At 42.4% G+C, this 12,628-nt stretch overlaps 1 protein-coding gene across 1 annotated transcript; it reads left to right on the top strand.

Moving 5' to 3' along the window:
- Nucleotides 1-1,535: 1,535 nt before the first annotated feature.
- On the top strand, nucleotides 1,536-7,094 carry LOC121646696 (extracellular calcium-sensing receptor-like). The gene is made up of 8 exons (XM_041995847.1): nucleotides 1,536-1,642; nucleotides 1,763-2,099; nucleotides 2,661-2,948; nucleotides 3,388-3,939; nucleotides 4,021-4,242; nucleotides 4,930-5,053; nucleotides 6,093-6,565; nucleotides 6,672-7,094. The coding sequence occupies exons 2-8, from the start codon at nucleotides 1,791-1,793 to the stop codon at nucleotides 7,092-7,094; spliced, it is 2,391 nt and encodes a 796-aa protein (XP_041851781.1). The 5' UTR covers nucleotides 1,536-1,642; nucleotides 1,763-1,790.
- Nucleotides 7,095-12,628: the final 5,534 nt, after the last annotated feature.

A 12,628-nucleotide genomic window follows, 5' to 3' on the forward strand; every position in this document is an offset into this window, starting at 1 on the left:
CTGAGCCGCCGGATGGTGGACCAGAATCTCCTCAAAGTCGTTCTGAAGTCATTCTCCATGGCCTCTCCAAACTCCTCCCATGCCCATGGTTTTGCCTCAGCGACCACTGAAGCTGCGCTCCGCTTAGCCTGTCGATACCCATCAGCTGCCTCTGGAGTCCCACAGGCCAAAAAGGCCTGATAGGACTCCTTCTTCAGCTTGACGGCATCCCTTACTGCTGGTGTCCACCAACGAGTTTGAGGGTTACCGCCATGACAGGCACTGACGACCTTGCGGCCACAGCTGCAGCTGGCCGCCTCAACTATAGAGGCACGGAACAAAGCCCACTTGTACACAATGTCCCCCCGCCTCACCCGGGACATGGTTGAAGCTCTGCTGGAGATGGGAGTTGAAACTCTTTCTGATAGGGGACTCAGCCAGACGTTCCCAGCAGACCCTCATAACACGCTTGGATCTGCCAGGCCTGACCGGCATCCTCCCCCACCATCTGAGCCAACTCACCACCAGGAGGTGATCAGTTGACAGCTCTGCCCCTCTCTTCACCCGAGTGTCCAGGACATGCGGCCGCAAGTCCGACGATACGACTACAAAGTCAATCATCGAACTGCGGCCTAGAGTGTCCTGGTGCCAAGTGCACATTTGAACACTCTTATACCTGAACAAGGTGTTTGTTATGGACAATCCATGACGAGCACAGAAGTCCAACAACAAAACACCACTCGGATTTAGATCAGGCTGTGCGTCGTCTGGTCCCTCTCCTAGACACTTTTTTGCCACGGGTGACCCTACCATGGTCATATAACCCCCGACAACATAGCCACTCATATCGTCAGGACATGCAAACTCCTTCCATTCTATTTAAAAAACATAAAATAAAGTTATAAAGCAAAACTTAAGCTAAAGTTATGAGAAAATAGAAAAAGATACTAGATCAAATTATTATGAGACAAGTGTGCCTATTTCTTCCCACAGACAAGGATGATGTTCTTGTGGTTTTAAAGCCATTTTGTTTACAATATACAGTAAACACTATGCAGACAGGCAACAGTGATTTGGCTATGATGTTTGTCCATGTCTACACAGTGAATTAAGAAGGGTAAAGTAAAAAGTAGTGATGTTATTTTCCCAAAATCAAGTAACTAACTTTTTCAGAGTAACTACCCAAACACTGTACAGTATCCTAGTAAGAAAACAGCAGAGCCAAACACAAATATGTATTTCTTCTCAATTTCCTGTAAAGTATTCAGCCCACATTGGAACATACAGCATTACATTTAAATGATGTCATGTCCATTATGTGTGGGCGGTGCCCTCAGATGACTACAATATATAAATCAGCTGTATCTTGAAATATTGTAATCCTTTGTATGTGTTTAGAGGGTTTGTATAATCAGTTTCAGTTCACACCTGAGCCAGATATGCTACTGCTTGCAGTAGAGCTTCTTGTATTTCTGTCTCTTGTTAGGGGAAAACCAGGCTCATCTGCTGCTCTGGAGGATTGTGTGTTTATGGGGGAAGAGGAATCAAACAGTCTGTATGAAGATGGAGATGTTGTTATTGGGGGATTATTTCCTCTACATTACAGCCCTGTATCCTCTCTTTTGACATATAAGACTAAACCAGCAGCTACTAAATATACTTAGTAGGTCACTAGTAATTATTTGCTTTTGCAGTTAATAGTAATCTGAGTTTCTTGGATTGATGACGTGCATATCTATTTTTCTGAGTGATGAATTGCTTTTTCATGTTTATCCAGTTTTAGTTCTCGTGCCTTGCGCTGGATACAGACCATGACTTTTGCAATCAAAGAGATCAACCAGCGCAGGGATCTTCTTCCAAACCTCAAGTTAGGTTTCCACATCTGTGACAGCTGTGATGACATACCTGTCTCTTTGAAAGCATCTTTTCTATTGGTGAATGGCCAGCCAGAGAGAAGCCTCAGAAATGAGAGTGGGATGGGAGGCCCAAGCCAAGAAAAAAGTAATGTCTTAAGCTGTGCTTCAGTAAACAGGACTGTGTCCCCTGTAATTATAGGAGATGCTGGATCTGGGGTGTCCATGGCTCTGCTTCGCAGTCTGGGTTCTTTTCATATCCCCCTGGTGAGACTGGTCGGCTCTCTGTTTTTATGGTTATGTATCTATGTCATGCTATATTAGTCTTTTATTATTTTACAAGGTGAAGTAGCATTTACTTGAAAAATATTTCATGAATAATCTTGCTCTATTAAAGCACAGCCATGCTTCTTGTCATGCAACTTTCCTTTAATAAAATGATTTATCCAACACAGGAAATTTGGATTTGCTCACAACAAACTTCAAATTTACTGTAACTTCTGTGCTCCATAGAAAAAATTAGAATTTGTTTGCAGTTGCACGTAGGCATTCAGTTCAAAGTTTGTAAATGTCGCTACATCATGCTTCTACAAATGACAAAATTATATTTTTAGAAATGTAAAAAAGCCCATTTACATTCTATGTTGTAAACTGAGCTTCGGTTTTCACCTCAGCTCTAGGTTTCCTGCCTGTTAATCCCTAGCAGGGGAAATTCTGCACCACTCAAAGCTTTGACAGTCATGTTGTTTAATGAAATGTGATGCTTGTTCCACAGCCTTTCTGTAATCCATAGTACAAAAGGTTAACTACTGTTTTTTGTAAAACTAGGTGAGCTATTTTGCATCCTGCAGCTGCCTGAGTGACCAAAAGCAGTTTCCCACTTTCATGCGCACCATGCCCAGTGACACCTTTCAGATCAGAGCCTTGGCTCGCCTTGTTAGTTACTTTGGCTGGACTTGGGTGGGAGTCATTGGCGTGGAATCTGATTATGCTCGCTTTGCCATCCAGCTTTTCCTACAGGAGTCAGTGCAATATGGTGTGTGTACTGCCTACACACATTTCTACCCTGTAGAGCTCAGCCAGGAGGCTCTTGATAAACTTCTTAATGTTATTCAGGTACCTCCACATTGTTGAATTTGTTAATTTAGAGAAAGACAACAAATTGCAATAAGTGTAATCAAAGGTGTTGTACAGCCTACAGTCCAATTAAGGCCAAGTTTGTGGTGTTATTTATTTATTTGTTCATATTTTATATGTACACTACCGTTCAAACGTTTGGGGTCACTTTGCCATGGGATTCAATAGGGAAGTGACCCCAAACTTTTGAACGGTAGTGTATTTATTTATTTTACACCATGATTGAAGATATAGGGCATGGCTGTTGACAAAACATCCTGTTTGGTCATGCTATGATTTATGCAATTATAAAATTTGCACTGAAATTTTGATTGTTTTCTTACAAAGCTTTGACTGGCTGACAAAGTTCAACACATTGTCATGTAAAAAAATGTCTTCAGGCTCACATTCAAACTTTCTCTTTATTTTCACTTATTAGATGTCATCGTCAAAGGTAATCATTAATTTCTCTGGCGAGTCAGAGATGCGAGGTATTCTGAAAGCAATGCAACGTCAAAATATAACTGGTTTTCAATGGATTGCCAGTGAGGCCTGGGCTACTGCCAAGTCACTTTGGGAAGAATCCAGAGATCTCCTAATGGGAACACTAGGATTTGCTATCCAGAGAGCTGCTTTGATTCCAGGACTTCAACAACATCTTATTAATCTCACACCATTGGCTATTCAGAAATCAGCTTTCTTGACAGAATTTTGGGAAGAAACATTTAACTGTCGGCTAAACAGTTCAGTGAGCAGCACTTATTATACGGTGGAAAGCTCCCATGACAGACTGCCATGTAAAGGGACAGAGGATTTAAATGATGTTTACTCTCCTTATTCTGATGTTACTCAACTGAGAGTATCCTATAACATATACAAGGCTGTATATCTGGTGGCACATGCCTTGCAAGATATGACTAGTTGCAAAGATGGAGAGGGGCCTTTTCTGAATGGTACCTGTGGAAACCCAAAGAATACCAAACCTTGGCAGGTGAGTTTGGCTATTAGTTATACATTATCTTAAAGTAACATTTCAAGAAAAAATAATAACCTGTCTTTCTTTTTCTTTCAGCTCAGTTATTACATGAAGCGTGCTAATTTTTCAGCACTTGGGGAGAAAGTCAACTTTGACAAAAATGGTGACCCCATTGCTTATTATGATCTCATGAACTGGCAGAGGAAGCCTGATGGCTCTCTAAATTTGGTAAAAGTTGGTTTCTACGATGCCTCATTGCCCACTGGACACAGCCTGGTCATCAATGACTCAATGATCCAATGGCCTATAGGGAAACAGGTGTGTTCTCCACAAACAAACCTGAGACCATGTTCACCTCTTAGATTCTTGTATGCACTACTAATTAACACATCAGTTAAATTATTATACTATGCAGCATATTTAGTCAAATTAGCAGAAAATGTTGTCTTAAAACCTAGTCCAGTTGTGGTCAATTAAATTTAAATATTAAAGAACAGTATAAATCCCATTCATGATAATTATTAAAATGTCCATTTAAAATTCAACGTATCTACAGGTGTTTTGTGAAATAATATTTGATAGATTGGAACGTGAAGACTTAATTTTGCTACTAGAGTTTTTGATCATTTTGACGTGACAGCAGTATTAAATACTGTATGTGGAAAATTGCAGTAGAAATTATTGCACTTAATACTAATTTGAATACCTTTTATGGTATGTTCACAATACTAAATTAATAGTTACATCTGATGAACAATGATGTTACTATTGGTCATCTGGAAAACAAGAATATTTTTTCTATTGGGCGTTGTCTCTTTTTACTTAGTTAAACATGTAACACCTTTTAAAAGGGCATTGCATTCAGTTTGGAAAACTGTATTCACTTTTTGTAAAAATGTGCTAACTGTTCTTTTAGATATTTCTATATTATAACAGAGACAGGCCTGTGTGATCTTACTGGTAGAGATCGGTGTTCTCACTGAGTGGCTGAACTTTGCCTCTCAGGCTGTCCAGTCTGTTTGCAGCAAAAATTGTCCTCCAGGTTCTCGCATTGCCAGAAGAAAGGGGGAACCCATCTGCTGTTATGACTGTGTCCCCTGTGCTGAAGGAGAAATCAGCAATGGAACTGGTGTGTACTGGCATGTGCCATGCTTCCTTTCCTTTTGTTTAATCCAACCATATACTAGCCAACACAAATGTATAAAAAAGAAAAGACTCAAAACTATACAGATACTAGTACCGATAGTTTAAAATAGGCCTGTTAAAATTAATGTCTTATTGTTTATTTTTTAAATGCATTAACAACAAAGTTATTACTCATATTAAAATCCAAATTTAGCATTTTCTGGTGCCTTGTCACAGCAGTGAACCAAATTCTCAAAATAAATAAATAAAATAAAATAAAATACTTATTCTCCATATTTCTAAAGTATCTGATAGCCTCACATTTAGAATTTTGTCATCAGATGCCAAGAAACAAAAGTGCAGTTTTAAAAATCTGAATTTGGCATTATCTCACATTGAGAAGCTGATTTTGGGGCATGAAGGTGCCTTGTCACAATGGTGAACTGAATCTGTAACAAAGGCTTTATCCTCCGTGTTTATCAAGATTCTGGCCATTTTCAAACCTTACCTTTAGACGATGGCCACAGAATGACCCATTGGACATGTCATGCAATTAACCAATTAGACATTGCATCTGACATTCTGGTCCATGCTGCTTACCAGTTGATGACGTGTGCTGCTGGCTGGTGCCTGTTTGCAGGCTCTTTAACCTGTGCAGCTGAGTCATCAACATCAAAAAACAAAGAAGGGGAGGGGGAGCAATGTGTGACTGCTCTGCACTGTGACTGAAAGGCATTTTAGACAGACACAGACAGCCAGGTCACTTCTTTGATGAAATGCAGCACCACATACTGCATCAAGGAGAGTAACTGAAACACTAAAATATCAATATTATCACATTAGTATAGATCAATATCAATAACAATGTTACTAATATTTGGATTGATTCACCTACCAGTAGGAGACAGAGCAGAAGCACAGCAGAGAGGAGAGTTGTATTTATTCCAATTTTCAAGTGAAGTACACATTTTAAGATTACCAATTTCTACTTTAAATGTGACTTCTCTAAACTTAAAAAATATGTCTTCTCTATCTTTCTCCAGATTCTTTAGAGTGCTTACGTTGTTCAGAGGAAACATGGCCCGATAAACTCAAAAATCTCTGTATCCCAAAGACCATAGAGTATCTGTCTTACTATGAGTTCATGGGTATTCTGCTATGCGTTGCCTCTGGCTTAGGAGCTTGCACTTCACTTCTCATCTTTGGAATATTCTTCACCTATAAAGACACACCTCTAGTCCGGGCTAACAACATGGAATTGAGCTTCCTACTTTTGGTGTTTCTTGCCATCTGTTTCCTTATCAGTTTGCTGTTCATTGGCAAGCCCTCAGACTGGCTCTGCCGTATCAGGTACCCAGCATTCGGGATTAGTTTTGCCCTCTGCATTTCATGCCTCCTGGCCAAGACAGCAGTGGTCCTGATAGCTTTTAGGTCCAGGCTACCAGGAAGTAGAGCCATGAAATGGTTTGGACCCAAACAACAAAGAGCCAGCGTACTTTTAGGAACAGCTGTTCAGGTAGAAAGAAAAAAAAAAAACGAACAAAAAAAAACTTTACAATTAATGTGAATTTGTTTTCAACTCAGTGAAAAAAGTAATATCTTGATGTTTCTGTCTTCTCAAGGTATTAATCTGCCTTATTTGGCTGTCAACTAGTCCACCTTATGCCAGTAATACCACAAATTACCTCAGTGCAACAGTCATCATTCAGTGTGTTACTGGCTCAGAAGTTGGGTTCTGGTCTGTTCTGGGATATATCGGTATCCTGGCTTGCATGTGCCTCATAATGGCATTTTTGGCTCGGAAGCTGCCTGACAATTATAATGAGGCAAAATTCATCACCTTCAGCATACTGATATTCTTTGCAGTGTGGATTACTTTTATTCCAGTCTATATGAGCACAGCTGGAAAATATACTGTGGCTGTCCATGTTTTTGCTATTTTAGCCTCAACACTGGGACTTCTCTTTTGCATTTTTGCTCCCAAATGCTACATCATTTTGCTGAAACCAGAGAAAAACAACAAGAAAAAGTTATTGCAAAGGTGAAAAGGAAAGTTTTCATGAATCCAAATGATAAATGTAAACTGGAAATAATAATTACAATGATAATAAAAAAGAAAAACAAAACAAAACATTGTTGCTGCTTCATTATGTTTTTTCTTTGTTTGTTTCTTCATAGGAGTCTTGATTGTTTTTGCTTTTTTTTCTTCTCATATTTTCTGTTCAGTGGCCAAAAATATTATTCAGATCTTTACTTTAGTAAATGTCAAAAACAGGAAACTAAAAATACTGAGTTGCAAATAGGAGTCATATTTGTTGTACCTTTGTTATTTTAATTCTCCAGGTTTCTGCCTGTTGCTCTGATCCCTATCTTCTCTTTCATTGGCTGAAGTAAATAAATTCACCCCTACAAAAACACTGAATAGACATTTTTGAAATGATAGTTTTAGTGCCACCAATAACAGTGATTAAACATCACAGTATGCAGAAGGTGCTTTTTAAAATTTTGTATGTCTTTTTTGCTAACTACTTTTTAAAAACAACCTCCATGTCCTTTTTAAATCTATTTAATTTTTTTTTCTAAGTAAAAGGTCTAGCTTTTGTCTTTATAGAACCAGAATAAAAGAGAGAGAGAGAGCGATTTAGGGGGAAAATGATAATAGAATAGAATAGAGAATAGAAGTACTTTATTCATCCCAAGCTGGGAAATTTAGGTGTTGCAGCGGTACAGTCATTTAGCAGTTGTGCTTCTTAAGGTAGCAAAAAAAATGAAAAACAGTATAAAAATTTCAATATTTACAAGACTTATACAATTAGGTATTTAGCTATACACAGTAAGAGTGAGAATAGCCAGCGAATAATATAGTCCAGTGCAATGATTAGTAGTGAAGATGAGGAGTTTAACTGTGCAAGGTTGATCCAGTCAGTGCAAAGATTCACCAGTTACAACAGTCACTCATATTGTTATCTCTGAGACCATGATGATGAGTTAAACAGTCTTATTGCGTGTGGCAGGAAAGATTTCCTGAAGCGGTCCTTGAGACAGCGAAGCTGTCTGAGCCTTTTGGAAAAGGAGCTCCGCTGTCTGTCCAGCACAGGGTGGAGAGGGTGGTCCGGGTTATTCAAGATAGATAACAGTTTGTTCAGTGTCCTCCTCTCCACCACTGCTTCTAAAGTGTCCTGTCTGCAGCCAATGACAGAGCCAGCCTTCCTGATCAGTTTGTTCAGTCTGTTGGTGTAACTGGCTGCAATGCTGCCCCCCCAGCAGACCACAGATGAGAACAGGGCACCGGCCACAACAGACTGGTAAAAGATTTCCAGCATCTTGCTGCACACGTTGAACGACCGCAGCTTCCTCAGGAAGTAGAGTCTGCTGCAGGCCTTCTTGTACACAGCTGTGCTGTTGGTCTTCCAGCTCAGTCTGTTATCAATAGTCACTCCCAGGTATTTATATTCCTCAACCGTGTCCACATCACTACCCAGGATGCAGAGGGGCTGTGGAGCTGATCCCTTCTTCCTGAAGTCTAACACCATCTCTTTGGTCTTGTCCACATTAAGCAGCAGGCGATTCTCACCCGCCCACTCCACAAATCCGTCCACCAGCCCCCTGTACTCCTCCTCCCGTCCACCACTTATACACCCAACAACTGCAGAGTCGTCAGAATATTTCTGAAGGTGACATGACTCTGAGTTGTACTGAAAGTCTGTGGTGTATAAGGTGAACAGGAATGGAGAGAGCACAGTGCCCTGCGGGGCTCCTACATCACTCATCACCACATCAGACAGGACACCGCCCAGCCGGACAAACTGCGGCCTGTCTGTCAGGTAATCAGCGATCCAGGAGACAGAGGACCCGCCGACACCCATCAGCCGCAGCTTCCCACTCAGTAAAGAAGGCTGGATGGTGTTGAAGGCACTGGAGAAGTCAAAGAATGTGACTCTCACAATGCCTCCACTACCATCCAGGTGCGAGTGAGCTCGCTGCAGCAGATAGATGACAGCATCATCCACCCCCACACGTGGCCGGTAGGCAAACTGCAGAGGGTCGAGAGAAGGTTTCACCAGCGGCCTCAGGTGGGCCAACACCAGCCTCTCCAGCACCTTCATCACATGTGATGTAAGGGCAACTGGACGGTAATCACTGAGGCCAGATGGAGATGACTTCTTAGGAACAGGAACCAGGCAGGAGGTCTTCCAAAGTTGTGGTACCTTCTCCAGGCTGAGGCTCAGATTGAAGAGGTGCTGGAGAACTACAGACAGCTGGCTGGCACAGGTCCTCAGTATCCTGGGGCTGATACCGTCCGGGCCAGCAGCCTTGTGTCTGTTCACTCTCTCCAGCTGTCTCCTCACCTGCCAGGCTGTTACAGTCAAGCCAGGGGAAGGGGTTGGGGCAGGGGGAGGTGTTATGGGTTGAAGTCCAGTCTGATCCAGTGGGCTCACTGTAGGGGGGGGAGGGGAGAGCAGTGGAGCAGTTGGAAGAGGGGGGAGGTGTGGGATGGCTGGGGTAGGGGCAGAGGAGACAGGGGGAGTCTGAGAGCTAAACCTGTTGAAAAAGGTGTTAAGCTCGTTAGCTCTCTCCCTATTACCATCAGTCAGTCTGCCTCTCCCCCCACATCCTGTGATCTCCTTCATTCCAGACCACACCTCCCTCATGTTGTTCTTCTGGAGTTTGGCCTCCAGCTTCCTCTTGTAAGAGTCCTTACACTCCCTCAACTTGTCCCTCAGTTGGTGCTGCACCCTCCTCAGCTCCCCCCTGTCTCCAGACCTGAAGGCTCTCTTCTTCTTGTTGAGTAGGGTCTTCAGGTCGCTAGTGATCCACGGCTTGTTGTTTGGGAAGCATCTAACAGTCCTGGAGGGCATGACAGTGTCCTCACAGAATTTGATGTATTCCGTGATGCTGTCCGTCATATTGTTGATGTCCTCCCCATGAGGCAGGCGGAGTGCATCCCAGTCTGTGCAGTCAAAGCAGTCCTGCAGGGCCTCCTCAGCCTCCTGTGTCCACCTCCTCACTCTCCTTGTGGGCACAGGCTGCCGCCGGACAATAGGCACATACTTTGGTGAAAGCAGAACCAGGTTGTGATCTGATCTGCCAAGGGGGGGAAGGGCGGTTGCACTGTATGCTCCCTGTGCGTTTGCATACAGTAGGTCCAGAGTTTTATTGTCCCGAGTGGAGCAGTCCACATACTGAGTGAAGTCAGTCAGTGTTCTGTCCATGCTAGCATGATTAAAGTCCCCTGTGATTACCATGAAGGCATTTGGTTGCTGCGTCTGCAACCGGGAGACGACGGAGCTGATGACGTCAGCGGCGGCCTCCGCATCAGCTGATGGGGGAATGTAAGCAGTTAACACAATGGCTGATGTAAACTCTCTTGGCAAGTAATACGGCCGTAGCCCAACAGCCAGCAGTTCCACGTTTGGGTTGCAGAGACGTTCCTTGACACGGACGTGTCCGGGATTGCACCAACGTTCATTCACATAAAGCACAATCCCTCCTCCCTTCTTCTTACCGCTGTCTGTCACGTCTCTGTCCGCCCGCACAGTCACAAAGCCGGGTATAGCAACGCTGTGGTCCGGAATATGTGAGTGCAGCCACGACTCCGTAAAACTCAGTAAACTGCACCCACGGTACTCCCTCTGTGTTTTAATCAGCGCCGCCAGCTCGTCCATCTTGTTCGCCAGAGAGCGCACATTCCCCATTATGATGGCAGGAACAGCAGGCTTGTATCTCCACTTCCTTGCCTTCACCCTCACTCCGGCTCTGCATCCCCGGCGTCTCCTCCGTAGCTCCTTCGGGATATCGTGCCTGACCCCCGGCGACAGTACAGGTTTACTCAGCGCTAACACCTGGTCGCGAGAGTAAACAATGGGCCTGCCACTGTGAGCGTTGCTCCGGGTTACGAGGAGTAACGAGAGCAGCAATAAAAGTGAAAAGAAGAACTTGGAGCATACAAAAACCATTGCTGTTCCTTTGCAATAAATAATAAACACAGCGAAAAACCAAAGGAAAGATAAAATAAATACTAAATAAATACTAAATAACAGTAAAAGCACCCGCAGAACTGGAGCTGCTGCAACAGGCATCCGACCAGGACGGAGGCGCCAAGAAAAAAGTACAGCACTAAAACATTATCTTTTTTTTTTTTTTTTTTTAACAGTAACCAACAGGGATGAAATGATAAATATTTTAGCTCAGGGAGGTTGTTGACATTTTATTGTGACTGTTATGAATATAAAGGAAGTTCACATTTTCAATAAAGCATGAAGAGTGGACATTATTTCTTATAATAAAAATATTAAGTAATAAAAGTAGTCTTAAAAGGGTGTATACAACAACATACTTTCACTATTGCGTCATCCATATAATACATTTATTTATTATCTGTACCGCTTCATCCATTAAGGGTTGCGGGGAAGCTGGAGCCTAACCCAGCATTTAACACTCACTCCTAGGGAGGAGTGACCAGTTAACCTAACATGCATGTCTTTGGACGATGGGAGAAAACCCAAGCATACATGGGGAGAACATGCAAATGTCAGATAATAATTATGCATTTTTCCTCACACATTAAAGAAATGACATCTTATTCAACTACAAAACACATATTTGAAATGAAAATCTTTTTATTTATATCTTATCATCCGCGAAGAGCAGTCAGACTCTCATCTTGCCCAGTACACTTGTGAGGGACCAAGCAGTAAAGCAGCAGGACACAGGAGGTTTTTGTTCAAAAGCCTGGGTCTTTTTATTAACCCCAAAAATCTAAGTGAATGTGTGGTATTTAGACTCAGGGCTGCAAATAAAATTGAAGTAGATCTACACTTGTGGTGAGGTGTGGATATTACCATGTGTGGTGGGCCATCACAACACTGCATAGTGATGATGGGGTACCTGTCATCTGTCACCTGCATCTGTGGGGAATGCTGGATTGTTGGCTAACTGCCTTGCAGAAATCTATAAAGATTAATAAATGCATGTGGTTTCATACAACACTCGTGGTTTGTGAGTAGGTCACACTCCTACTGATAGATCAAGATGTCTGGTTGTGGACACACTGTTGAACCAATGTGGTATTTTGTGCCTTCAAGAAACATGGATGGCCAAACAAGCCCTTGACAAGTTGAAAACTTTACACATGAACTTCCATGGGGCTGGAGAGTCCACTACCAATCTCAGAAAAAAAAAAACAAACAAACAAAAAAAAAAAAAAAACAACTTTTGACCAGTAATAGTAATGCTGCATCTCCAAGAAAATTGGATTGGTCAAAACTGAGCAAAGGGGATCTGGAGGGATACTCACTGATAACAGACAGTCAGTCAAATAATATCAAATTGTCTAAAGAGGCCTTAATGTGCTCAGATGTGAACTGCAATGAGTGCACCATGCTGACCAGTTATGTGCTAAGAATGAAATGTCTTAATGGTGCCATTGAGCCTTTTCATAAAAGTAGATGTAAGTTTCCCAACATCAGACCTGGATGGAATGATGTTGTGGCTGAGCATTATGCCGCTGCTAGAGAGGCCTTTAGACTATGGTCAGAGACTGGCAGGACTAAACAGGGGGCATTGTTAGATGTTAAAA

This window comes from Melanotaenia boesemani, chromosome 9, assembly GCF_017639745.1.
Source record: "Melanotaenia boesemani isolate fMelBoe1 chromosome 9, fMelBoe1.pri, whole genome shotgun sequence".
Taxonomy (NCBI): domain Eukaryota; kingdom Metazoa; phylum Chordata; class Actinopteri; order Atheriniformes; family Melanotaeniidae; genus Melanotaenia; species Melanotaenia boesemani.